The 27,720-nt window shown below is 36.2% G+C and overlaps 2 protein-coding genes across 2 annotated transcripts; one reads left to right on the top strand and one right to left on the bottom strand.

Moving 5' to 3' along the window:
* Positions 1–1,910: 1,910 nt before the first annotated feature.
* On the top strand, positions 1,911–12,562 carry kptn (kaptin (actin binding protein)). Its single transcript, XM_056458135.1, has 12 exons — positions 1,911–2,197; positions 2,279–2,361; positions 2,952–3,036; positions 3,723–3,777; positions 3,894–3,972; positions 4,903–4,976; positions 5,069–5,175; positions 6,599–6,694; positions 11,035–11,098; positions 11,193–11,328; positions 11,465–11,638; positions 12,058–12,562. Exons 1-12 carry the CDS (start codon positions 1,987–1,989, stop codon positions 12,196–12,198), a joined length of 1,305 nt encoding a protein of 434 aa, XP_056314110.1. The 5' UTR covers positions 1,911–1,986; the 3' UTR covers positions 12,199–12,562.
* A 2,246-nt stretch (positions 12,563–14,808) lies between these two features.
* Positions 14,809–27,090, bottom strand: LOC130229367 (heterogeneous nuclear ribonucleoprotein L-like). Its single transcript, XM_056458134.1, has 14 exons — positions 26,981–27,090; positions 26,244–26,362; positions 24,415–24,652; positions 24,203–24,288; positions 23,948–24,044; positions 23,453–23,525; positions 19,380–19,415; positions 19,067–19,135; positions 18,520–18,791; positions 17,618–17,739; positions 16,014–16,215; positions 15,773–15,830; positions 15,243–15,338; positions 14,809–15,127 (listed from the first exon to the last, which is right to left on the bottom strand). The coding sequence occupies exons 1-14, from the start codon at positions 27,062–27,064 to the stop codon at positions 15,069–15,071; spliced, it is 1,611 nt and encodes a 536-aa protein (XP_056314109.1). The 5' UTR covers positions 27,065–27,090; the 3' UTR covers positions 14,809–15,068.
* Between the last annotated feature and the right edge of the window lie 630 nt (positions 27,091–27,720).

Here is a 27,720-nt window from a genome sequence, read left to right as displayed (position 1 = left end):
GTGTAAATAAGTGTGTATGTGTTTCCCAGTGATGGGTTGCAGCTGGAAGGGCATCCGCTGCATAAAACAAATGCTGGATAAGTTGGCGGTTCATTCCACTGTGGCGACCCCAGATTAATAAAAGGACTAAGCCGAAAAGAAATGAATGAATGAATGAAAATCTAGACACAAACTTTACAAAACTATTTCTTTGAACTTTAAAATAAATTAATTAATCAAAGATTTTATTTTTAAAATAAAATTAATTTGAAACTGTGATAAAATTAAAAATTATACGTTGTTAATATGGCAAGCTTTTAAATGAATTTTGTCATTGGGGACAGTCTATGCTAGGTAGATACAATAGCTTTAACTTTTGATATTTAAAGCTAAGAAAACAGTGATTTAAACTATACAAATGAATAATGTTTCACAAATACAGATTAGACAGTATGAGAAATTTTCTGAAAATTACTTTTTTACCTTAAAATAGGTTTTATACTGAAGAAATGCTCACATATTGCTGATTTCTCTCAGATTGAAGTAGGGTCTAACTGAGAATATTTAGTATGAATATCATTACTCTAGCTCAGAGATGCCCAAACTAGGGCCTGCGGGACAAAACTGGCCCTTGGTAAATTTTGATTTGACCAACCATCGCATCTAAGAAAAGAAGGAGAATGATGGGGATGGTTGAGACTGTCATTTCTAACTTAATGTAACATTTTGTTTGTTTGTTTGTTTGTTTTTGTTTGTTTGTTTGTTTGTTTTATTGCTAAGCTACAAAAAAGTTAACTGAAAAAAACGAATGTTTAAATGAATCAGAATCAGTACTTTTTTCTTAAAAGTACATACTGTCACCCGATGGATAGAAGAGAATGTAGAGACATGAGCAAATGAAGGCAACAGCAGATTCTGCTTGACTAGTGTATTCAGCATTGATTTCACTGTTATAAATGTGATTGTTTATGTTTTTATTGTAATAAGTTAGACTTTTTTTTTTAAATACACTGCATTAGTTAATACAATTTAAAGTAATGTTTTCTATTTATTTTTAAATATTATGAAAAAATAGAAAATGACCTATGGCAACTTTAATGTATTATAATTTGGTATATTTACCTTCGGCCAACAGCTCTCAATGATATTTGGGTTTTGGCCGTTCATATGAAAAAGGTCATTCCTAAATGGAGGTTGCAAACTTGCAACCGTCCCCACTCTCATCTCATCGCAAACAGAAGATGCTGGTATTATTATAAACTTGATTTTATTATTATGTAAATTTCACGTACATAAAACCAAGTTTGCCAAAAGCAAACCTCTCATTATGGTGCTAGAAAAAAAGATTTCTAAGTCTAAAAAAATAGAAATTAAAACAGCTAATATATGCTCCTCCTTTAACATTTTTGCATAAAAATGTTTGTATATATGTAGTATTTTCTGTAGTAAAAGTGCATTTATTAACTCTTGTTAATAACAAAAATAGAAAAAATGTGTGTACTAATTTAATCATTATGTATCCTCTCCCCTGTGTGTGTGTATGTGTGTGTGTGTGCGTGTGTGTTTATTCTATTCTTGTAAGAAATGTAATGTGATTTTGTTGTATAAGAAAACTGCACATGCTGGTTCTTGTTAATAAAAAAAGCTTATCGCAAACAGTACACGCACGCGCACACACACAATAGTATTAGCAGCTCACTTCTTTTTGTTTAATGAATCCTAAACGACTAAAATAATAAGAACACCTCCCAATGTCCCTGAAACAAATTACTGCGGTATATAATATTTGCGCATTAAAGTACTTGACTGCATTTATTTCATTGTCGGCGACAGTTGATGACGGCAGCCACATTTGGATATCTGATTTGTCAATCGGTTTGAAAATCCTATTTGATTGGTCAAATTTGATCACAATCCCGCCCATACCCGGATGTTGTTGTTTTCATCACTCGCGTAACAGTAAACTCCAGCTGTTTTGTTCAATGTTTTACTGTATTTGTCTGTAATATGTTACCCGACATAAAAGGCTTGTGTCCGTTTGTGGAAGATAGTTTTAGTCGGTTTCCTTCGCAGAGTAACATCTACGGACTATGCCAGGCAGGCGAGCAGGAGTTGCTAGCAGCGACTCTGAAGGGGAAAGTAGTGTGTTTCAGATACCAAGACCTGCAGAAGAAGATCAGACCTGTGGCCAAAGAGATTCAGTTCACCTATATACCAGGTGACAGCTTGTTCGTGTGCTTCAAACACCTTCTGTTTTAGCTGTGCAACGAAACAATGTTTCTTTTCTCTTTAAACAAAGTTGATGCAGAAATCGTCTCCATTGACGCCTTCAACAAATCAGCCCCTAAAAGAGGACTGGTCGTAGGAATAACCTTTATTAAGGTGTGCTTCATCATCATCATTAACTAATTGATTGAGATGTGTAAATAGACAGTAAAATTTCATAGGGGTATTTTATTAATTTACATATTGTATAAGATTTAACATTAACATTGTTTTTCTCATCAATTTATTCTACTTTGAAGTAATATTTGTATATGGTAAAGAGTAAATGTGTGCATAGCATTGTGACAAGGCACATTAAGTTCCACATAAATCATATAAGTGACTTTTTCAATATTGTAAATTCAAAAACAGCACAGTTTGACTAAAACGCTCAGAAATTAGCATCACAATATATTCCTGTTGATCATTTTCCTTTTCTAATATAAAACTTTGTAAAATTATAAACATTGTACAACTTTTTACCTCAGATTCTTAGACTTTTTATAAACGGAAGCGTTCAGCTGTAGTTCTGTAAAACAGTATTAAAGCCCTGCCTTCTTTGATCTGATTGGCTATCATTGATGAGTGCTGCAGCAGACCATTAAACATTTAACTTAAAATGTTTTATCATTTTGACAAAATATCAATATGAAAAGTATCCTGTAAATGTTTAAATGCACATATCTCATTGATTTATTTCTCCTCAGGACTCTGGGGACAAAGCAACTCCTTTCCTTAATATTTACTGTGATTATGAGCCAGGGTCAGAGTTTAATCTGGAGTCTATTGCACGTGAGTTTGTCATTTTGTTCATTTTATTTTTTTGGTTATAAATCTACTCACAGGTGAAAATATCACAGACGACTCAAATCATGCTAAATGCTGAGTAGGCATGGGATGATAACCATTTTTAAGGTATACCGTGGTTTGGAAAAGTCAGGGTTTTAAAACTGCCAAAATTTCTGTGTAATACTTTTTTTGACTTGGTGTAAATGCAGATTAGACGTACTACAGATGTAATTTTGTCATCATCACATGACATACCCACTTCACTCCCATTCATGAATTCTCTCTGTGCATCATGGGATAGTGTAGCATCCATCAGATGCGCACTTCAGAATCTCGCTGGAAGTAGTAGATCATCTGGGTACTTGTCGCCTACTGTTTTTCGAATGAATTCAGACATACTACTCGGCTCGCACACTGTTTTTAGCATACTATCTAGAATGAAAGTATGTGATTTCAGATGCAGCCAATGTGTTTAAAGCAGAAAAAAGTTCTTGTTTTACTCTGACATTTAAAAAGAGTATATTTTAGAGCAGTAGTCACAATACCGTGAAAGGTTATCATACTTTTAGAATCTTACACCATACTTTATGATAGAGTTTAATGTTGACATAAAGACAGACTCTGTAAATATAAGAATCTAACAGAATCTGAAACTGGTCCATACTGAAAATTCTTCATTCTGTTGACAGAAAGTTGTCTGAACCTGGAGCTTCAGTTCACTCCTTTCCAGCTTTATCACACCGAGTGAGTGGGTCATTATGCTGTTCAATGTTTAATAAAAGTTCCCGACAATATTGATATGTTATCTTGTTAAACTTAAATAGTTTTTAGCGTTCAGAAGTACATGTTTTAATGTGCAGAGTGCACTGTGGCGATGGATCCAGTGAGACCGTCTTTCTCCTCAGTGGACACGATCAGCGCATACATCTTTACAAAGAGGTCAGACAGGCTGATACATTTACTCAGAATAAGGTTTGGTTTATTTGTCTCTCATACTTTTGTAAGAAACTCAGAAGCCAAAACCAGGAGACCCTTGTCTTCAAAAAGGATTCTTTTAATGAGAATGTTCTGGTTGTGTTGCGGTCCAACAGGGATCTTCAAGAAGTCTACTAGAAATCTAACAAAGCAGTGTTGCCCAATTATTAGCCCCCCTTTGAATTTTTAAATACTTCCCAAACGATGTTTATCAGAGCAAGGACATTTTAACAGTATGTCTGATGATATATTTTCTTCTGGAGAAAGTCTTAAAAGCAGTTTTAAATTTTTTATGAACCATTTTAAGGTCAAATTTTGTAGCCATTTTAAGTTATTTTTATTTTTTTCGATAGTCTACAGAACAAGCCATCGTTATATAATAACTTGCCTAATTACCCTAACCTGTCTAGTTAACCTAATTAATCTAGTTAAGCCTTTAAATGTCACTTTAAGCTGTATAAAAGTGTCTTAAAAAATATCTAGTCAAATATTATGTACTGTCATCATGGCAAAGATAAAATAAATCAGTTATTAGAAATTAGTTATTAAAACTATTATGTTTAGAATACACATTTTAGGAGGACAATGAAACTTAGAGGTGAAGATAAACAAATTTGCGTAACAACTTTAACATAGCATCTAAATGAATGAGATCACCCATTCTTCACCCACCCTGACACTTTGGGACCCTGCCCTGATGGTAAAGACAAAAGGTCTGGGGTCCCAGACTAGTTTTTTCACAGTAGTTTAAATATAAAATACAATGAACATGCATAACCTTTTTAGTTATAAACTATTTCATTGGAACCTGGATTGAACTTTTTTATAAATTTGTATTCCAACACTTTCATAAAAAAGATGTCTAAACGTTCATCCTCTGTGTCTGATCAGTAGAATGCCTCTTTGCACCAGTTTGAGGAGCAGCCTGTAGAAAGACTCTTTCCTGAACTGCAGGACCTGCCGAGCAAGTGAGTCTTTCATTTTTCAGATGAACAGGCTTATATGATGAATGTATCATTATGTGAGATGGTAACTACTGTGTGTACTTTGCGCATCGCAGTGTGTTATGGTTAGATGTCTTGAGTCTTGATCAAAATCGGCGCCTCACTACATTTGGATGTCAGTGCGGTTCTGTGGGACTTTCTATCGTCAACCAAAAAGGACCTGGTGAGAAAATCGCCTACACTGTAATTCAGACGTTCATAACCACACTGTGCTCTTCTTTCACTAAAGGGATAGTTCACTCCAAAATGAGAAGTTTTGTACTATGTACTCATCCTGCTGAACCTAAAAGAAGTTATTTTGAAGAAACCTCAAAACCTATAACCACACTCAAATTGCTGCTTGTTCAAACTACATATTTAAAATGAGCTGAAACAACACAATTCTTGAGATTTTGTAATAATTGCTATATGTTCAATCCACTTCAATTTGTTATGTTAACTTAATCAATTTGGGTTGGGACAACATGAATGAATTGTGTGGAACCCTGCAGTTTTTTTTTTACAGCGCATCAATTTTCGTAGTCCACTGTAAATATGTAGGGTTCCATACAATTCCTTCATGGTGTCCGAACACAAATATATTAGGTTAACTTTTACATTAAGTGGATTGAACATAAAACAATTAAGTTGTCCCCCCAAATATGCAAGAATTGTGTTGATTTAGCTTATTTTAAATAAGTAGTTTGAATAAGCAGCAAAAATGTTTAGGGAAAACCCTAAATAAATAATGACAGAATATTCAGTTTTCAAATGACATCAGACTAAAAGGGAGAGAGAATCCAACTTGGTTATCTCTGGGGAAGATTGGCTGAATGTCTGCTCAGTACAGGCCACTTCTTCCAGCTCTGGTATGTGGCGAGATTTTTGCTGGAGGAATCTTACCAGAGACTTTATAACCCCCAAGTTAACATGCATGCAAACACAGTAGATGGATAGGGGGCAGTGTTGGAGGAAATGTGGGAAAGACTTGGCAAACCATTTTCACATATTTTGGAGTTGCCCAGCCATTCAGTCATTCTAGTAGGATGTAATGCAAGTAATATGAAATATTTTTGTGATGGAATGGACTTTTCTTTTACAACAATTTACTTGGGGGAAATTGATGGTAACTTGATGGTAAAAGACATGTATTTTTAAAAAACTTCTAGCAACCAGTAAGAAAACTGTAACTCGAAAGTGGCTGAAACTTGAACCCCATACAAAATTGCAATGGTTGGATATCGAATCTAACGTTCAAAATATGGAGAGGATGACTTTTTCTTTAAAACTACAGCTGGACAAATACCTGCAATATTTGTAGAAATGGATTATAAAGATCAGTTCACACTGTGTAAAGGCATATGTATTTGTTAATGTGACCTGTAAGGAACTATATCAACTGTTCATTTAAGTTACAGTGTGTTATTGTATTTTTAAGTTTTTTATTGTTATTTATTAGTTGTATTTTTTTTTTTTCTATTTCTTCCTTAAAAAAGAGAAATAAAGTATAAAAAAAGAATATTCAGTTTTGTTAAACTGTGTCTTTAAAATATAGTAATATAGATAAATACAAATTCAGTCTGTTTTTTGCACATTTTCCTTATTAGAGATTCTCCAGAACTGGCGTGTGCAGCATGACAGCCCCATCTCTACTGTTTTACTGTTTCCTCTAAAGCAGCATCAGCAGAACACGGACACAAAGAGTGAGTGTAATTCTGCTCAAATCATCACAATTTGAAATTGCATTAAAACAAGAAGAGTGTCTAAGACTTTGTCTAAAATGTCTAGCGGTACAGTTTGAATGCTCACATCCTGAGCTATCCATGTGGGATTTATAGTTGAAAGGTCTTGTGAAGTGCTTTGAAATGTGCAGTTTTTTTATTCTGTGTTTGACGCAATCTCAACTGAACAATGAAGAGAGGGTGGGACAAAGCATAGCTCCTCCCTCTTTAAAACAATGCTATTGGCTATTTTTTTTTTTTAATCACAGCTCTGCCGGTGAGAGTATTTGAGATCAAGCGCATCAAATGAAAAGCAAATGTAAAGCATCTTGAAAGGGGCATTTCATTGGTCAAGATTTGATGACAAGCTGAAGTATGAAATGACCTAAATAAACATTGATTCGTTTAGGCAGAAGTGACAAACTGGTTGTTTATATCATTTTTATGTTTCTAAAAGCTAATTTTGTCAAACACGACCTACTAGATATCCTTAAAACGTCTAAATTGTTTTATTTAAATTTGATGGGCCCTTTAAGAGATCATCATTTTGATTTCTTCATATAGTAGTAGTGATGATGGAAAATTAACATTTTCAAAGCTTTAAATCACAGGTCAGTCAGTTCCTGGAGGGCCGCAGCTCTGCACAGTTTAGTTCCAACCCTAATAAAACACAGCTGAACAAACTAATTGAGTCCTTCAGGCTTGTGTGAAACCTACAGGTAAGAAAGTTGGAGTTGGGTTGGAACTAAACTGTAAGGTACCGGCCCTCCAGTTTGACACCCCTGTTTTAGATCAACTCAAGAAATTACTTTGCAAAATCATTCACTGTGTGGAAGCAGTCTGAACATGGAGGGTAAATGCAACAAGAGCGTTTACAAACCCGTTGAAGATGTTTTATTGAAAGGATAATATATTAAATTAAGCTATAATCGCAAAAGCTAAAAATATAGCGTGTGTATAATTTGTTTTATTCATTTACAGGATCATTTTATAGAGATTGTCTAAATAGACCAATCAACGATTAGATCCTTCAATTTAATTACACAATCATCTAATTACAGTGTCTACAAACATTTATAACACTGATCTGAAATCAGAAGAAAATCGTAGACACTAGTTGAATGGTTCTCAGTGATGTATGGATTTACAGACATTTATTAAATTAGAAGTAAAGCAGCTTTTTGACTTCTTAAAAATGACAGTTTTTTTCTGGTTTGCATGTTTTTACTTATTTACTTTTAAAAAATATATATATATTTATTTTTTAACTTTTTTATTTATTAACAAGATAGATTTTACTGCATAACTTTATCCAGAGTTAAAGGGTTAGTTCACCCAACAATGAAAATTTACTTACAAGTCCTCCACTTGTTTTCAACCTCTTTGATTTTCTATTGAACACAAGGGAAGATGTACTGAAGAATGTTGGGACAAATAATATCCATTGACTTCAATATTTTATTTATTTTGTCAATGGCTGCTTTTCTCCAGAATTCTTCAGAATAACTTGTTTCATGTTCAGTAGAAAAAAGAAATTAATTTAAGAACCACTTGAATATTAGGAAATAGTGAGAACATTTTCATTTTTTGTGTGTGAACTATCGCTTTAAATGTGATGTTAATGTTATCTAAATGTTTACATTTTTTTCCCAGCTGCTTACAATCTTTTCTTGTCACACGATTTTTGAAACCTCTCACTCAAAATGCAAAATCTCCAAAATCATAAGCCATTTCTCAGCCTTGAACTTAGTTTTCAGTTGTATAAAACACTTTTCTCAAAACACTACAATCTAACAGGAAGTTACTTGCTTTCCTTTTCAAAACACAACCAGTCAAAATGCTACACTTATTCAGCAGGTCACACACAAACACTAATTTCTTAACTGACCAATCACTAACCAATCACTGCTTAACTGTAGTAAAGACCTATAAATGGGTCAAAAGTGACGGAACACTAGGCTGCTCCAACTGGTCCACAATTTGTAATTTTGTACCTACTACATGGTCACCTTTTTCTAAATCCTAAGTTCTGTAAAGTGTATGATGGTCAACTCTATGCCCACATGATGCTTTTCCAGGCAAAAAAGTGTAGATCTACTGTAAGAATATGAACAGCAAAGAGCTTTAGATTTAAAACAGCAGTGTTGACTTGCTCTATCCAAAAGTGTTATATTAAAAGAAGTGTTTGCCATTTCACTCTGACATGTGCTTTTTGAATGCAGTGTTACATTTTGAAGGAGATGTGAGGCATTTTGTGTGTGCAGTTCTGAGAATTGTGTGTAGAGTTTCAAAAAAGAAGAAACTGTGTGTAAGCAGTTGGAAAAAACGGCAATATTTTTGTTAAAACCATAAATTTTGCAGCATTTCTAAAAATATGTTAAATATAATGTTGAATTTAACTTGCATTTTATTGAAGGTTAAAATCACCAGTAATCTGTAATACAGTTTTTTTTTCATTTATTATTATCTTTTTTTACAATGGCTATTACCGTTTTTTTCAGTAAATTTAACGTTTCCTAAACTCTTAACGCAGCAACACACCTAAAACATACAATTGTCAAAACAGTTTATTTCATGCTCAAAATCACACATTGTAAACTAAACTCCAAAACTAATGTTCAAAATACAGTAATAAACTAACACAATACACCATGTCTAACAAAACACTGCAAACATGCTTCAAAAGCAAAATAATTATTAAAAACACTAACACATACTAACACACTTCCAACAGGAACATTTAATCCATCATAACACCTTGACAAAAGAACACTCTCATCAGCTGAAATGACAGAGACTGCTTTATTTTAGTGTCAGCTCTGCCCTTATGTTTGAAGCCTCTCTACAGTTTTGTTCTGTTGGCTTTATTAAATGCAGGCATTTGTTTCTTTTGCTGCTGAAATTCCATACAAAAGTGAACGACCATCTCAGAGTAGCTTTATAAAATGTACAGTTTATAAATAAATAAAATACAGACACAGAATTGCTGCAGTACAGACTGTATTCGCAAAAGTACATCACTGAAAGATATTCAAACAGAAAAAGCACAGCAATTATAATAAAAAAACAAAACAAAGTAATCTTCTCCACGTTCTCATTCACATCACACCTGATAGCTTCTCTGGCAAGGCATCATGGGAAGAATTCTCTTGTTCCTTTTTCATACAAGATCAGCCCAAATAGTCGTCTTTTAGAACATATGATCATGTGATTGAAAACCCTCGACACCTGGTTCCTAGATGGGAATATGATGATTTATGTATTTACGTAACTTCAATAAGCTGTTTCTCATTGGCAATGGAATAAAATACAGAGAATATATTTGTGTTTCAATTCACAATATGAACAGCTGCTCACTTTGACTTTAGCCTATATAAGTGCCATGATGATAACATGATGTTATCTGTTCTGACTTACCGTGTTAAAGCATGTGTAATTGTAATTGTTTTGGTCTTGGTTGAGCTTGTGTGTAAAAGAAGTTCAAGCATTTGAAATTGGTGTTAACTGGATGCATTTTGTATCAAAGCAACAAGAAAAGTGTTAATTGTTTAGCCTACAAAGACGGATGTTGTGCTAACTGTGTTAAGAGTTTAGGAAACTTGTTAAATGCATTGTTACGCACCGTCTAGGGATGGTGCACAACATGAAAGACGAGACAACAAAAATTAAGTCAAAGATTTATTGGGGTTTGAATTCGGGAGCTGACAAGGCCAAAATAACAACCAAAAATTCCTTTGTTAAATCTCTAACTTACCTGATCAAAAATAAAAGAAAAGAAAGTACAATTCACTACCCTAACTACCTAACAAAAAAAAGGTTTTACAAAAAGAGGTCAAAAAGGTTTTACAAAGAAAATGGCATCAAACTCCTTCCCAATGTATATACTATTACAAACTATTTACAAAACAGGCAATCATATTTAAAGGACAATCCAAAAATCAATGTCAGCAGGCAACAAAGGTCAAACAAGCCAGTGGAACAAAGTATCATAAACAAAACAAACACTAACACAAAAAGTACTCCCAAATCTCAATATTCAGACTTAACACATACAACTCTGGCCTATACCACATACAAAAGTATCAACAAACACAAAGCAAGTGACCAAAAACAAGATGGCTGCCAAGGAAGTAGTGTCATGGCTTTTTAAACCACTGTAGGCCAATCAGGAACAAGCAAGCTGGAAGTGGCCAATTAGATGTGTTCTAAGCAAAACAGAATAGACAGATGAGACAAGACCAACATAGGGTTGTAACAGTATTAAAAAACTTTCCTTGCAAAAAAAACTGTAACCTTTCTTTATTTGTCTTTCTGTCCCACAGGTAGTCAAAGGGTCACATTTAATCTGCTGGTCACCAGTGCGATAGAGATGGCTGTTGTTTACAGGTTAAAACTCTTCAGTGTGTTGTTCTGTGCCATGTGTCTGGTGGACTGTAATAAATGTGTGTGTGTGTGTGTGTGTGTGTGTGTGTGTGTTCAGGGATGTAGAGCAGTATGGACTGAGCAGACAGCTGTGTTTGGCAGAAAGTGACCAGTGCGATGCAGTTCTCTGTGCTCTTGTTGTTGATCTGGACTTTGATGGACAGCATGAGTTGCTGCTGGGAACGTATGGACAGGTACTGAATTAAAGACACTTGATTAGGAACAAATGAATGCAACACTTTAATAATTTACAACAAATAGTAAATAGAAGTAAAAGCAGCTCACCAGCTTGTACAATGGTGTACTTGTGAATTGATTTGTGAAATCTAGGATCTGCTCTGCTACAAGTTTCACCAAACATCCGAAGCTTTTGAAGAAAAGTTACAGCCGCTGTGGAGACGGAGCTTTAAAAGTCCCCTGCTGTCACTGATTTATCTCGACCTGACGGGAGATGGACTGAGGGAACTCGCTGTTCTTACTTTAAAAGGCCTGCATATACTACAGGTGGGCTGATTTATTAGTCATATTTCAGTGTTTATTAAAGAGTAGGTTTGGCCCTAAATGAATTTTGCTTTCAATTACTAAGCCTCATGTTGTTCCAAACTGATTAAACTATTGTATCTTCTGAACACGTATGGAAATGTATGTAATCCGATCTGAAAGGCTTCTGGATCCTACATCTACATCCTTTAAAAGTTTGTCTGGAAGTCTGCGTCAAGCCTAAATTAAGTCGTTTGTTTCCGCTTACATTCAACAACTGTTTTCTATATGATCGTTTTGAACTGATTTCAGTACAGTGACCGCAATCTCTCGCATTTAGTTTGGTGTTGTGAAGCTGACTATTGACTTGTGAGTTTTGAAGAACATGAGGCTCGGTAAACAAGAATTTTAATTCTATCCAAATTCTGTTCACCCACCAACAGCACAGTCTGAAGACAACAGCGGATCTTGTTGTTCAGCGCCTGTCCACTTTAGTATTAAGATTGCCTGCTACTTCAAAAGACCAACCAATGAAAAAACAAGATACTGAAGAGGAATCTGAACAAAAAACTGCAGCTTCCTAACACTGATTTATAAATATATATTTAAAGATAAATAATTTATTATAAAGTTAAAAAAACATGCATCAAGAAGTAGTTCTGCGAGCAACACATCCAGTGTTTCATAGGTCTTGTCTGTAGAATGATGTTACTGTAATGGGCAGTGATATATTTATGTTGCTTCAGTCATGCATCAGTGTCATCATTATAGTCACATTTCACTCTCACTATTCCTACAGTTTCTTTTTTAAATAAGATAGAATTTTGCCAGTTTAAAAGAAATTTTTGAACTACACTATTTCAATTTACTATGATCTTCTATGTGAAGCTGCTTTGACACAATCTACATTGTAAAAGCGCTATAGAAATAAAGGTGAATTGAGTTGAATTTTAGAACTCTTTTAAATAGTGGCTGAAGGATTTCTTGTTGAAACAGGAATGAGCGATTCCATGCAAATGTCAACCTTGCCATGAAAAAAATAATAATAATATGCAAAGTATGTAGTCTACTGTAAACTCGCAAACTTTTGGGTCACGTCCTTAAAGCATGTTTATTTTCCTCATTTAAAATATATAAAAAAAGTTTACAGATTGATTAATTTTTGATCCCATAGCTCTGTGGTGAGTTGTTTTGGAAATATAAACAAATGTTTTGATTTAATGTTAACATATGTTCTATGTGACTTTATGTTTTGAGATTTTACTTAATGTCACATCCGTAATGCTCAAATGTTGATTTTATATTTTCTTTTGTTATTCAGTATCAGATGTTAGGCTAGAAGATGTAGGGGATATCTCTATTGAAACAATTTTTGGTCCATTTCTAATTTACAAACAAGCACTGAACTGTGTTTGTTTTTATTTAATGAGAACTGAATAAATGTGTTTCGCTGTTTCGTCATTAGAGGGCGCCCGACGCTGCTTCGGTGCCGACCTGCAGCCTGAAAAGCGCGAGGAGAGCAAACAGACGCCAATTAGAACTAAAAGCTCCGTCCTAAAGAGCGGCTAAAATCTGCTGTAAGATCGTAGGAAAACCTCCTAAAAATATATATGATCATATCTTTATAACCTCACGAGTATTATTCGAATCTTAGTCACATCATAAATTGGTACCATTACCGTCTAAAATTAAAACATTCATTTGTAGAGTTAAAGTTCGTGTAAAGTTTTGCTTTGTTTATATGAATTATGTCTTACCTGTTTATAAAGATTGTAACATTGTTCCGAGTAAAATTTCAGATCCAGGTCTGACAGTTGTCACAACTACCCAACTGACCCCTACTCCAATTATGGCACATTCTAACAGAAACGTACACCATCTGTCTATGAAATAAAAACAAATAGTGAATAAAAATTAATTATGTCTAAAATAGACTGATGGTTGATTTCTGTGAGTTGTTCTGTATAGAAATATGTCGTTTATTTGGTTCTCAGATTGCTTTTCTTTATTAAAAGCACTTTACATATGTACAAACACTGGCATTCTTCAGCCCAATTGAACCTACAGCTTTAATAGTTATGATGAAAAGTGTTTAGAAAAAAAAAAAACTTCAGAAATAGCAAGTCTATCATTCACATAGATTAGTGAAAAACAGGAAATTATAAATTCTTTACGTGATACAAATAAATTTACGATCCCCATGTTTGTCGGTCCTGTTACAATTGCATTAAAGTAACATCATTTGACAGAAAGAAGTCGACAGTGATCAAGGATTCGTCCCATCATTAAATTGCATTGTTTTGAGGACTAAGGCCGTGTCACACTTTATTAAATGTGAAAATACGTTTCTGGTCGAATATCCCTTGTATTAACTTACTGTCTGAAGGTGACCGACTTGTAGATATGCTACTTTCACTGAGACCCTAGTGCTTCATATACACGTACTAAATGTATTTATTACCATGAACAAACAATGCTTGTACAGCATTTATCAATCAGAATTTAACATTTACTAACGTATTAAAATAACACGCTGTGCTTGTTAATGCACTGAGTAAAAAGCCAAGTTATCGGAATTATTTTAATTAACTAACGATAATAAACATGAAAAATACTGCAGTGAACCTAGTTCTTACATTCTAGAGTTCAGTGTGTGATTTCTGCACGATTGAAATTCATCAAAATAGACTATGTACTGCCATTATTTGTTCTTCATAAAGAAATTTCATAACTTTTACTGACACCAAACTTCTGCAGTAATGTATAACTCTATTGCACTTAAAATAAATGTGTCTTTTTTTGCATCTTCACAGATGATAAAGGGTTCCTGAATTCTTAGAGCCATAACATTTGTGTTTATTTTCCTCATAGTACCATCAATGTCTGTTCATTTACTGTAAATAACCACCTCGAGTGTGTTTTAGTCAATTGTATATGACAGCTCACACACCAGAAGACAGCATCTGAACTATATTTCAAGCCATTCGTCCTAAAACTGCTCAGGTCTGTTTATCTGAAAATAACTGCACATGTTAGAATGTCCATCAACCAGTTAGACTCAAGCATTTAGTAGCCAGATGTTAATTCATATCATAGATATCAATTCGTTTGGCCAAGTCACCTATCTGCAGTTGCTTAGCTAGGTTATGTCAAACCAGTGATCCCACTTTTACAAGAAAACACAACACAAAAAGTTCACAATGACGTCTTTACTAATTGAATACATTTTCACACAAATGTACTGTAATACAAGAACAGCCAACTGAAAAAAAATTATTAATATCAATAAAAAAAATAATAATTAAAAATTAAACAATGATACAAAAGGTCGAGTCCAGTTGTCTGGAAATAAAGGTAATCTTAGTCCCATTTCTTTTAGATAATGAATTAAGACAAGCTATGGTGCTGGGATCAAAACGTCAGTGGGAGTCAATGGTTAGTGGTCGGTATGAGTTCAGTTGGCGTGCTGTGCGGTTGAAAAACACAATTTAAGAGTGTATGGGTAAGGTCCACCTGTGGAGGAAAAAAAAAAGATTGTGTTTTACTGTTAAGATAAGAGTCCAAACGAATTAACAAAAAAAAATGCAGTTGCCATTGTAGCAGTGTTTAGATACATGCAAGTACTTACTAGGGTTTTTCATCTGGTAGTGGTTCATCAAAGCAAGAGCCTCCATAGCATCATTCACTGACTCCCACTCTAACAGACCAGAGGAGCTTCTGTCGACTGCGGTGCCACAAACACAACACACAAACAAGTGAATTTACATAGAACCAAATATACAGCTTACAAGTGAATGAGCACAATACAGCTCCTTCAGATACAAACACAAAGGGCTCCCACTCATGAACTTTAAAAAGGTTATTCCAGACATTTAAAGTCAGGAAATATCTTATTTTTCCTATACCTTTATTAATGCCAGTTTCACATTTGCCTATTTTCAGCACCTTTTTATTCCTTTCCCAGTTGATAACCAGCAATCACTCAATTTAAATACAGTGACCAGTCTGCATCTGTTCAAATACTGTCTGTGGCTGATTTTTGACAGCTCAGTGCTCAACATAACAGTTCTCTCTTCATTTAAGTCAGTTTTGTAGTTGGAGAAAGGCAGAGTTTGACATTCTGGCTCAGAGTGGGAAACCTGGACAGTAGTAACTCACCTTTGCCAGTGAACAGTTTGACGGTGACTGGACTCTTGATTTCCAACTCCTCACAAATCTGTAGATGAAGATCAAGAAAAGTCCGTTTAAGCACAGAAAAAATTCTTTTTTCAATTAAAGTGCATATTAATACAACAACTTAAATGACTAATTAAAAATAAATAAATAAATAAATAAATAAAAGACCTAGCATGGTAAATGTGTTGTAATGCAAACTTTTCAAAAGCAATCTCCGTCTGACCTGACTGAACGCTTCCACCGAGCTGTCTGGCTGACTGTTGAAGAAATGCAGGACGTTGCTGGGCTGCTGGATGCGGTTCTTGGCAGCCTGTTCAGCAGTGGTGAAACGGTTGTTTCGGTAGCCATGGAAATCTTTGAAGCTACAGCTGCCATCGTCCAGCTGGTATGACTGACCCGGCATTATGGCCTGTTGTTTGGATACACTGTAAAGCAATAAAGAAATAAGCGCATATGCAGCATACATGGAAACGTTTTATTATTATGTCAATTTAACCAAGATGCTATGGTTGTGGTCTGGTCGAGATTCATTTAAACTAACAGGTTTAAAAATTAAGATTCAAATGCAGTCTGATCAAGGGTGATAGTATTTTAAAGAATATGTTAGACATATGGCGACAAATTAGAAAACGTGAAGGTTATGAGAATTGTTTCTCACTATTAACCCCTCTCCATGAAAATCCAGATTTCGCACCAGGCCTTAGAGCTGGGCTGTAAGAGTGGAGTGATAAGGGCATTAAAGTGGTGGGTGATATTATTCAGGATTGTACGATTCTCACACAGGTTCGAAATTTTATTTTGACAAACTATAGAGATTACCCAGGAGGATTTGGTATTTCCCCAGTTGAATCACTTCTTGCCATTGATAAGCAGGTCAAATGTATCACAGGTCTATAACATCCTTTGTAATATTAAAACTGAGAACCTTAACTCACTTAAGTGTAAATGGGAAGCTGATCTGGGTAGTGCAATTGACAAGGATTCCTGGTTGGATCTATGTAGCAACCCTCATGGCGTGTTAGCCTCAAACTTTGCTTGGGAAAGACAATTTCAAATTTTACATAGACTTTATTACACCTGAGGTCAGACAAAATAATCCAGGTCTGTCTGAGCTGTGTGTGAAATGTAAAGTAGACATTAGAACCTTCCATCATTGCATGTGGAGTTGTCCTTTTACACAGCAGTTTTGGGACTTGATTAGACTGCAGCTCGACGCCATCTTTAAATGTACATTTCGTTTGGGTGCAAAGACTTGCTTACTGGGCCTCAAAGATGATATACCTTATAATTTTCGGAACAGAGACCTACTACATATTTTGGTTTACTTTGCTCGGAAATGGATCCTTGTAAAGAGGATTAATGAAGAACCGCCCAGTTTAAATCAATGGCTGCTCGCAGACTGCAGCATAATCCCACTTGAGGCTCTCTCCACAGCTATGAAGAACAAAACTTTTCTATTGTATCGGACATGGAACCCTTTCCTTGATTATCTAGGAACCGTTAAGTCTCTAAGACTAAAAGCTTGTCTGTAGGACAAAAGAAATGTAATATGCCCTTCTGCAATATAATATTGTATTTTTTGTCATTATTAGTGTTATTATTATTTATTTGTTGCTTATTTAATTACAATTTAATTTTATTTACTTTTATTTTATTATTTTATTTTTTATTTCAGAACTCAAAACTCAAATTACATGTACGACAGATATTGTTTTTCTACTCGATGTAATTTTCTGACATGTTTTTGCACTAAAAATATTCAAAAAATATATTTGAAAAAAATAAAATAATAAAAATTTTAAATGCAGAAAATAATACTCTACACACCAAACATTGAGTTTTTGTCCAAAGAGCATGGTGTTGTTAAGGTGAGAAATGGCTCGATCCACTGCATAACAGTCTCCCATCTCCACCATCGCAGCGCCTGGTTTACTCTTCATAAATTTCACCTAAATGAGAAAAAAAAAAAAAAAAAAAAAACATTAAAAATGTTACAAAATATTTTAACCAACTTTCTACCCAAAAAAAAGAGAGAAAAGGAGAAGGTTTTCAACAAAAATGTTTTAGGAAAAACATTTAACATAAGAAATATTTAATGCGCACTAATTTATAAAAGATTATCAGACCCCAAATTTATCCGCAGTCAAATTAATCTTAAAATATATTTAAATGAAAAACAAATGCATGCAGAAACTGAACTTCTGCTTATTTATGACAATTAACAGATAATGTGCTGCAATAAAGCTCTGAAGACAAGCTCACCACAAGATTTCGCATCACCTCACTATTATTAGTTTAAAGGATAAAACAATGGCCCGTTTTCACATAGTAGTACGGTTTGGTACGCCTTTATGGCTGTCAAAAGGTACCAAAAAGTGAACCGTCCCACTTTTTGGGTACCCTTTCGAAAGGGTACCTAGCACGACAAAAGGGTACCAAAAGGCGGAGCTAGATGCACAGCTGCATGCTACTGGTTTACACACAAGGGTCACTAGACTCCATACCGACCTGTACCGTACCACTTAGTGGAAACGGGCCATAAGCGATAAGTGTTTACTACTATTGTTGAACCTAAAAACACTGAGAAATGCCTAATAAAGCCCTCAAAGGTTTGGAACGACACTTAGGTGCACATAAATGCATTTCCCTTTGATAGAGTATCCCATTAGTGCTAGAATTTATTCAACAAAAGATCATGAATAACACACACCCAAAAATCTCACACATACCCTTTCCACATTGCCGTACAGACAGAATATGTTGAAGACTCTGTCTGCATTGATCTTGACGGGGTCCAGGCCGTACACCATGACCACAGGAGAATCAGCATGAGCATTGTAGTCCGGGGGAGGCGGCCCGTGTCCATACTGTGCCCCACCGTAGCGGGGTACACCACGACCACGACCAATTGGAGGCCCCATACGCCGGCCCTCATAATGAGGGGGTGGAGGTGGTGGTCCATAGGTGTCATCATAGTGACCGTAGCCACCCTGAGGACCACCTAAACAGAGAGGTTTCAGAATTACACTTAACAAAAAAAAAACAAAGCTCAAGGGAATGGCACATTCCTAGCATGTTCGAACTTTAGCAATAAAACACACTGCTGTCATGTCTAAACACCTTGTTGATCGCATATTTTCACAAGTCGCTACCATTCATCTTGCTAGCTTTGAGACATTAATATGTTTTTAAAAAGTTGCCAATATATTATGGCAACTAGCATGTTTTAACGCGTTATTAGGATGGTCGACATTTGTTTGTGTACACGAGACTGACCATATTCAGGTGGATGATCCCCCAGGAGAGCAGGCTGCCTCTGCCGCTTGTTCGGGTTAGCATTAGGATCTGAGAGAAAGACGATGACAATACATTCTCAAATGTGTGAACATAAAAACACACACAAAAAAGGGAAGGAAGGGCTGTGCAACTCAGTGAGTGCCATGCAGTTATGTTTTAGGTGTTAAGACTACTAAGTGGTTGCTAAACTACAAACCATAATGGAGATTCTGAATGATGTATCAGGTCAACCAGAAAGAAATATTGCTTAATTTAAATTTCATACACTTTGACCTCACAACCAAACACACACCTTGTGAATTGTTCCAATTGCCGTCTGCGTCGGCATCTGCACAGACAGGTATACACAACAATCAGAACAAAATAAAGTAGAAAATATATACACGATTAAACAACCATGCTTTCAAAACTAAATGTGCATTTATAAAGATCAGGTTTAGATGATATGTTTTGTTGATCTTTGAGAGATCTATGCTACAAAAGAAGAGGTCAAATTGGGCAGGGGAAAAAACACTTCAGACATGATGCCTGGTTCTAGATACAGTTAAAACGACTTCATGTTACTGCGAGATTAAAACAAACGATCTTTACCCAATAAATGTCAAAAATTTCATACGTCTGAAAAAAGGGAAAGCAGAGATTCCTAACAATACATATTCCTAGTTATTTTATACAGGAATATCAAGTGAAAACAGAGTAAAGTCACTGATTTAAGACATACTGAACAAAGAACTTGCTACCTGCTAAAGCTGAAAGACAACATTATAAATATTTGTCATTTATGCAACAATCAACCAGACTCGAACAGCCTGAAAGAAAATAAATTACAGCTGCATATCCACTATCAGGTCAAATAGAAAACAGGAGAACAGGATTTTTGCTTACAGAAGTGTGAATATTATTTAACCAAATTGTTGATGAATCAGCTAGAATGACCAGCTTAAATGAGCAGGGTATTACACTGCCATTAAAAAAAAAAATACAATGCAGCAGGCACCATGGTGGAGGTGTGATATTCTTTACCAGTCGCCCTTCTCCTGATGATTTCATTTTCATTCAGTTCTTTAGGAAATTCCTCCAGTCCACTTCATGGGCTTTTGGTGAGCTCCAGACACATCTGTGCTTACCGTAGTAGCAAAGGTGGATAGCAGACAGCAGACAGCGTCGAGTTTAGAAGAGAGACGACACCGCAGCGGTCAGACTAATCCACACCTGCGTCACACAGGAGGCGTAACACAGGGATCAGAACACGGTCAGCCGTGCCCATTGAATTAAACAGATTCAACACAGAGAGGAGGAAAGAGGAGGAGGAGGGATGGAGAAATGACAGAGAGAAAGAGAGAAAGAACTTCAGTCCACAGAGAGACATGGCTTGGGGAGGCAGAGCAGAGGATCTGTCTGTGTGATTGATTGGTGGGCCGCTGAGGTTGATCCTTCCCCATGTGTTACGACGGTGTGTTTTCGCATAGTCTTGTCTGGTGCATTTCACTACTGTTAGCAAGATGGCGAAGCATGTGTTTGTGGCGATCACACATTGATGTCAGAGCATGTGGCCTGTGATCATGCACTTTAGGATGTGTCGGTGTTGATGTCATCTCTGTTCAGTATGTATAGACAAATGTCTGCTCTTGGCCAGGTCAGTAGTGACGATGTCAAGTTGTGCGCAACAAAACCACCGTCGCTGTGTTGGAGCAATCTTGTCTTGTGTCGTGATGGTAATGTCGACTTGCTGCTCTCTGCATTAAATGTCAAACAATGTTTGGTGGTGTGTTGTCATGGCAATGTCAGCTTGGCATGTTGTCATGGCGATCTCTGATCATGGAACTTGTGTAATGGCAATCCTGATGTGGTGTGTTGCCACTCATGTTGATTCAGCATGTTTGCATGATGTTCTCAGGAAAGAGAAGAGAAGCTAGAGCAAAAGTAGCCCAAAAACCCCAGAAACATGACGATATTAGGCAAAATAGTGTTATTCTTCTCTGCCAATCTGTGTATCTGTCCCACTTCCCTTCGTGTGTCTGCTGCTTGATTGGTCGATGTTGATGTGCGAAGGTCTTCTGTGATTGGCTTTTATGTGTTATCCAAACAGATTAGACCCATGCCCCTAAAATGTGTCATTAATTCAGACAGATGTCCACCACCTTTGCAGAGAATGGAGATGTTAGCTGAGTGGAAGGATATCTTGAGTGTTTTCTATCCATGTGACGTCGATATGAGTGAAAATGCCGCCTCTGAAGTGCTTAAAGTTGTGAGCTCCATTTCGCTGTTCCATGTGGCCTGTTGAAGTGCTGCGAGTGTGTCTTGCAAAGAAGCTTAAAAGCACATGGATATGTTTTGTTGGATTTAAAATGTGCTTAACAGCTAGTTCCAGTGTTATCTTAATGCAATTTTACCCCAAAAGACTCGATACATAGACATAAGTAAAAATTGCAAAACACTGAATATGAACTGCTGGACCTCAGGAGGTTTACAGCTCTGGTAGTTTGACCACTTGAGCAAAAACACATGGTGAACGAATTACAACCATGTTAAAATGTGAACCTGTTGCTACAAAGCAGAGCATTTCTATAAACTTTCTTAAGAGAAACGAAAATGCCTTCAAAACATTGTGAATGCAGCATACGACAACAGTACGGTCTTTCTCCGTAAAAATTGCCTGGACTACTGTGAATCTTAATGTTCACAAAAATCAGCCTGACTGCTCTAAATAAACAGCCTGGCTTTACAGCTTTAATTTCTCAAGTTTAAGTTCTAACAATGGTGTTCGATCCTGCCCTTGGAGATGAGGCTGGGTGATTATTCAAGATGAAACCACAAACGTGATTAAGGAAACTGCGATTGTCATGCACACCTTGTCAGGAAAGCACAATCCTATGAAATCTCCTACAAAGACCAGCGGGTGCTCTCATTCAGAAACTCCAAATATGCATGAACCTCCATTACTCCATTTAATTATTGTTTGTTAAAATCCACCTTGATTTTGAACATGATTTGCATAGCTTTTCAGTCAACTACGACTCTGTAGTAAATTCTGCGCCATCTGAAAAGCATGTGCTGGATGGAGGTTTAATAGAACAGGCTTTACTGACAAAACTATGTAACACGCATAAACTGGGTTCGATTAATCACTCAGCTCTACATGAAGGACAATCTCATGTACTGTATTGCTGCATACAAGACGAGGAAGATATTTTTCCCACCACCAACAGGAATAAATAAATTCTAACCTCAGCATAACATTCTCCAATTGACAGCATTTACAAGATGGAAGCAACCAATGGACAGAGCTTAATGCTGCGTATTGTCAAATTTAAAAACTTTATTAATTTGAGCAGCAGCGTCATCTTGTAGTGACAAATGCAGATTAAAAATGCTGATAATCTATCCTGCTCTAATATTTCTTTAAATTTCCTTTACTGCAGCATTTAACCTCAAATGAGATTTCTTAGCTGTTTTCAGAAGTTTTACAGCCAAACTCTGGAAGAGAATGGCCCTCCAGGAGTAGGATCGAACACCTCTGTCCAATTCCAAAGCTTATCTCAAATCTCCATCATGTAATGTACTAGATGCAGTGTCATGCTCAGTGAATACAGATGAAAAGAGTGCCTGGTTCTCAAGGTGTGTATATATATATCTTTGAAAAACATGCGCAGGTCACGAGACAGGTGACATGCACAAATAAGAAGTGTTTGTCAATGAGTGCCTTTGCATGCATGTTCTTAACATGACTTATGCTGTAGTATGCAACATTACGTATATAAATGAAGCCATGTTTCATTAACCAGAGTTACAAAGGTTATATGTGGTAGCTTTAATAAGCAAATACACGTGGCCAAATGCGTACCAATATTTTTCCTTCATAACAATAAGGGACTAACACGGTGCACAGAAAAGAACAAATTTAAAAGGGTATTGAGTTGCCATCGCTTAAATTATTAATAAATAATTACATTTTTATTAAACAAGTCTTGTAGATGCAGTTTACTAGCATTGACGAATTGATTTGGATGTGAACCAAGACTACAGGATTTCAATGAGCTGATTTTTTTGAGAGTTACCATCGTTCTGGTGTGCATGTAAATATGCCCAATATGAATATTCAGCATGTGTGCTTCTACAGTCAGTATGACAACAATACCCACTCATGTTTATACTGATGCTTTAGATGTGCATGTTATTTCCACGCGTCTCCAAATAACAGAATCAAAATAGTGTAAATATTTTTGCATTATAATTCAAAGAGAAAGAGTGCTAGAATAAAGCAGCGTCACAGAAGTAACGTTCTTGGGAAAATATTTACTTTTCACATACTTCACGAGAATGTCACGTGAGAAGGCGTGTATGAGTGGATGAGCTGTAACATACCTTGGCCACTGAGATTGGGGTTGGTGTAGTCCCAAGTATCCTGATCATTTTTGAAGACATTGAGACGTGTTGGCTAAACAAAAATAAGAAACTGTTTCATAAGGGCTCTATAAACATTTTGCTTCATTAAAAAAAAAAAACTACGAAGGGACCTATTATACATTTATATAGTCTTTACATCATGGGTCTCAAACTCGATTCCTGGAGAGCCACAGCTCTGCGTAGTTTTGTTCAAACCCTGATCAAAGACAGCTGATCCAACTGATGAAGGCGTTCAAGACTACTAGAGACAATCAAGCAGGTGTGAGTTGGAGGTGGTTTGAACTAAACTGTGCAGAGCTGTGGCCCTCAAGGAATTGAGTTTTAGACCACTGCACAATTTAACTGGTTTATTTTCTACAAAATGTTCAGTACATTTAAATTGCATATCATGCCTGCAAAAGGCACTGTGCAGACACAACCATTTGATACATGTGATTGTTATGGGGTACCAACCTTGGCATACTCAATTTTCAGGGTGCAGCAGCCAGAGTAGATGTCTGCTCCATTTAGAGACGCTTTGGCCCTCTGCGCACTCTGGACCGAGTCAAATGTGACCGAGTCAAGGAGAACAATATTTCTATTGTAAACAAGAGCATGGAGTGGAAACTACACATGGGCAGGGTTTACATTGGCTTTGATAAAAAGACAAACATGATGCAGAAATCACAAATACATACAACAGGTTGAAAGCATTTTGATAAAGGATATTCGACCATGGCTTGAACTCCATTCTTCCTGAAAATCACAATCCTTTGCACGGGTCCACAATTATTACAAATGGTGTACAGAACATCCTAGAAACAGAAAATTATATAGTATAAACAAAGCAGAGACAAAGAGGAGTTCAAATGCAATAGTATACGGAAATGCAGTAGGATAAACTCAGCTACTCCTTGATAAATCAGCATGAAAGAACTTACCGTGGTAATGGGGTAGATGGGGTTCATGATGGTGAGGAGAAGCACATTGTTGACGCTCCGTGTATCATCGGAATCAGTGGGCCGAGAGATTTTCTGACTGGTGGAGTAATTGATGTAGGATGGCCGGCCAGCAATGTAGATCTGATTATTGTTAGCGTAAGTCACTGCATTACTGGCACCGTTCATGTCCTCAAACTCCACCAGAGCCTGACGTTTCTTTGGCATTAACACAACGTAACTGAAAACAAAACATGCATACAGTCAATAACAATATCAGGGTTTCTGCTGGTTTCACAAGTTAAATGTATGACTTTAAGAATTAAATTTTAGACTTATAAAAGACTAAACACTAAGGAATTGTAAAACATTCCATATGCTTTAAAAGTTATAATAAACTAAATGTATGACCAACCATCTGTCCAGGTTGGTGTCCTCAGGTAATTATGGTAAATAGTTAAATTACCGTTTTAAATAAAAAGTTTAAAGTTTTATTGAGATGGATTGTTGGAGATTGGATGGGTGTTGGCCACATTGGCTAGCAACACGTGAAAAGTAAAATTAAGACCTGTTTAAAATTATTTAAGACCTACAACACAATATTTCAGTAAATGTAAGACTTTAAGGCCTAAAATTGTGATTGAGATTTAAGACATTAAGACCCCACAAATACCCTGAATATTTTAGAATTCTGCAGAAACACCCTAAAACTTCTTACAGAAATACAAACATTTGATAAATTATGTCATTCAATTTCTGTCAATTTTTGGGAAAACAAACAAGTGTCAAATGAAGTATCTTAGAAAATAAACCCAACACTATTATGCTGCCGATTGCCTTTTACTAGTCCATATATTGTCTTATGTTTATATTTATATATAAATAAACATAACTTGACAATATATGGATATCTTGTTGTACAACACACTCCTATCTAGTTATTAGAAACATCCATCTTTATAAACATTTAGACATGTAATTCACAATGTAGAGCACAGGTCTGAATTCAATTCCTGGAGGGCTAGAGCTCTGCAGTTTTGCTCCAACCCTAATCAAACAAAGCTGATCCAAATAATTGAGGCGTTCAAGAGTAAAGCTGCGGTCACACTAGAGTTTGAGCATGCAAAATTCTGTCGCACGGCGCTGCGAAAAGATGATTAGACACTAAAAAAAAAAACGAGCTATGGGTCCATATTTAAATTTTCTGTTCGGCGAGGTCCTGTTATGATCCTCAATTGAACTCACGCAGTCAAGTGATGCGATTTGCAGGTCAGAGTTCACCAAGCTTGAACTTTCCAAAGCAGTCAACTGCGAAACTTGACACACATACTTGCGTTTCCGGTCTGACGCATTCGTGTGCGTATGAATGGAAATCTATAGGAAGAAAAGTCCAGTGTGACCGCAGCTTTATGAACACCATTGTTTGGATCAGCTGTGTTTGATCAGGGTTGAAGCAAAACTGTGCAGAGCTGCAGCCCTCCAGGAATTGAGTTTGAGACAATGTTATAATACCAAATTACACTGTACTACAATTCTTTTGGGAACCATTAGTAATTTAGTCTACTGGATTTTGATGTTAACATATATTAAAATATATGGATTAAGCTTTTAAAATTGTGTCACAATGGGAGTCTTTAAAGACTACATTTACTGATTTACATGCACTTATCTCTAATATAAATAGATCCCAAATACACTTATTCATTTTCTTTTCCGAGTTTACTACTATAACACTTTTCACAAATATTGTTACAAAGCAGCTTTACAAAAGGTGCACATTATTATCTTTCCCCCTCAATTAAAGTTAAACAAGCGCAGCAAGGGCCCATCACCTGATGGTGCCAAACTCCTGCAGCGCCTCCACTAGGTCAGCCTCGGTAATGCCGTCAATGAGCCCCCTCACATGCACTACAAGCGAGGGCAAGGTCTTGTGCGGGTCATTATAACCCTCCTGCACACACAAAGGGACAAGAGAAAGATTCAATTAAACGATAGTAAGATATAAAGCTAGCATGCTTGTGTATGCCTAATACAGTCACACAATCAATTTAATCATTCATTTCACAATGTTAACAGTTTAGTGAAGATAGTAAAGACTAGTAAAATTGATCTAATTAGCATAATTTACACCGATATACTAAAAAGACGAAAAGAAACACATGTTTTCACGTTTTCTAACACTCCACGACATTTTTCGTTGATTTAAAACAATGCACGTCTGTTACAAGATAGGGTGAGCGGTATACAGCAAAGACGGAGCGGACCGAGCAGAACAATGAATGAGCATTCAGTAAAGCTCTCCTGGTCGATCTATTGGTAGGATTTATATGTCGCTAACTTACGTTAGATGATCGAATTATACATTTCACATTATAGCTATTACTTCATTTATTCGACAAAACCCACGAAAGCTTATTATTTCACAAAACTGAAAAAACTGGAGTTAGCTTCAAGCCTACGCTAGCAAGTAGCATCGCCTACTGAATGAAAAAATGCGTTTCGGAAAGAAAACGAAGTTTTAAAAGCCCCATGCATGACAAATTCAATAAAGTGAAAGAAATCAAAGTACCGTGTCCATTCCGTCACTATCTGTTTTTTGTCTTTTTGTTGCTCTGCCTCCGTCGCCGTAATAATGGCCTGCAGCAGCAGCCATGTTGTCTCAAATGAAGTGATCTAAAATGGAACACACCGCTGGTGCTACGGCAAGTCGCATGGGGGAGGGGTAGGAAACGCGAAAAACTGCAATGACCCCGTCTGCGTAGACCGCATTTGCTTCGAGGTCGTTTATCAATGTTTAATACACCAAAATGCCATTTAGGCCGAGCATATTTGGAATTTATGATATAGTATATATCGGATTATCTACAGCTCAGTCATACAGGCACACATACGTCATTTTCTTTACATGCTATGCACCGTACTGGTAAATAGAGTGATGTAGGCTACTTGAGTTTTACATGTCTCCAGCAAAACCTGCATTAGAAAATAACGTGGTTTTGAGACAGTGTGGTTCTCAGAGGACTCATTTTTTATCTACACAATTAGGTTTATAATACGTAAAGAAGAGAAAAAGATATCACTCTAGCTCACAAAACACGGGAAACGTTGACTGCTGTCGTGTCTATTTTGGATCTCTTAACACACCTGGTCCAGATCAGCTTGTTAGCATATTAACTGGAGTTAAGAACCATAAACCAAACCCAGACACGAATGGAAGTAGTATATGAAAGAAGCCACAGGAAACATTACCAAAAAAAATGGTGTTCAATATGACATCTTACACCAAGGATGTTCAAACTCAGCCCTTAA

Source organism: Danio aesculapii, chromosome 5 (assembly GCF_903798145.1).
Source record: "Danio aesculapii chromosome 5, fDanAes4.1, whole genome shotgun sequence".
In the NCBI taxonomy this organism is placed as follows: Eukaryota; Metazoa; Chordata; class Actinopteri; order Cypriniformes; family Danionidae; genus Danio; species Danio aesculapii.
Note: the sequence above shows the minus strand (reverse complement) of the source record. Positions and strands in the feature narration are given on the sequence as shown.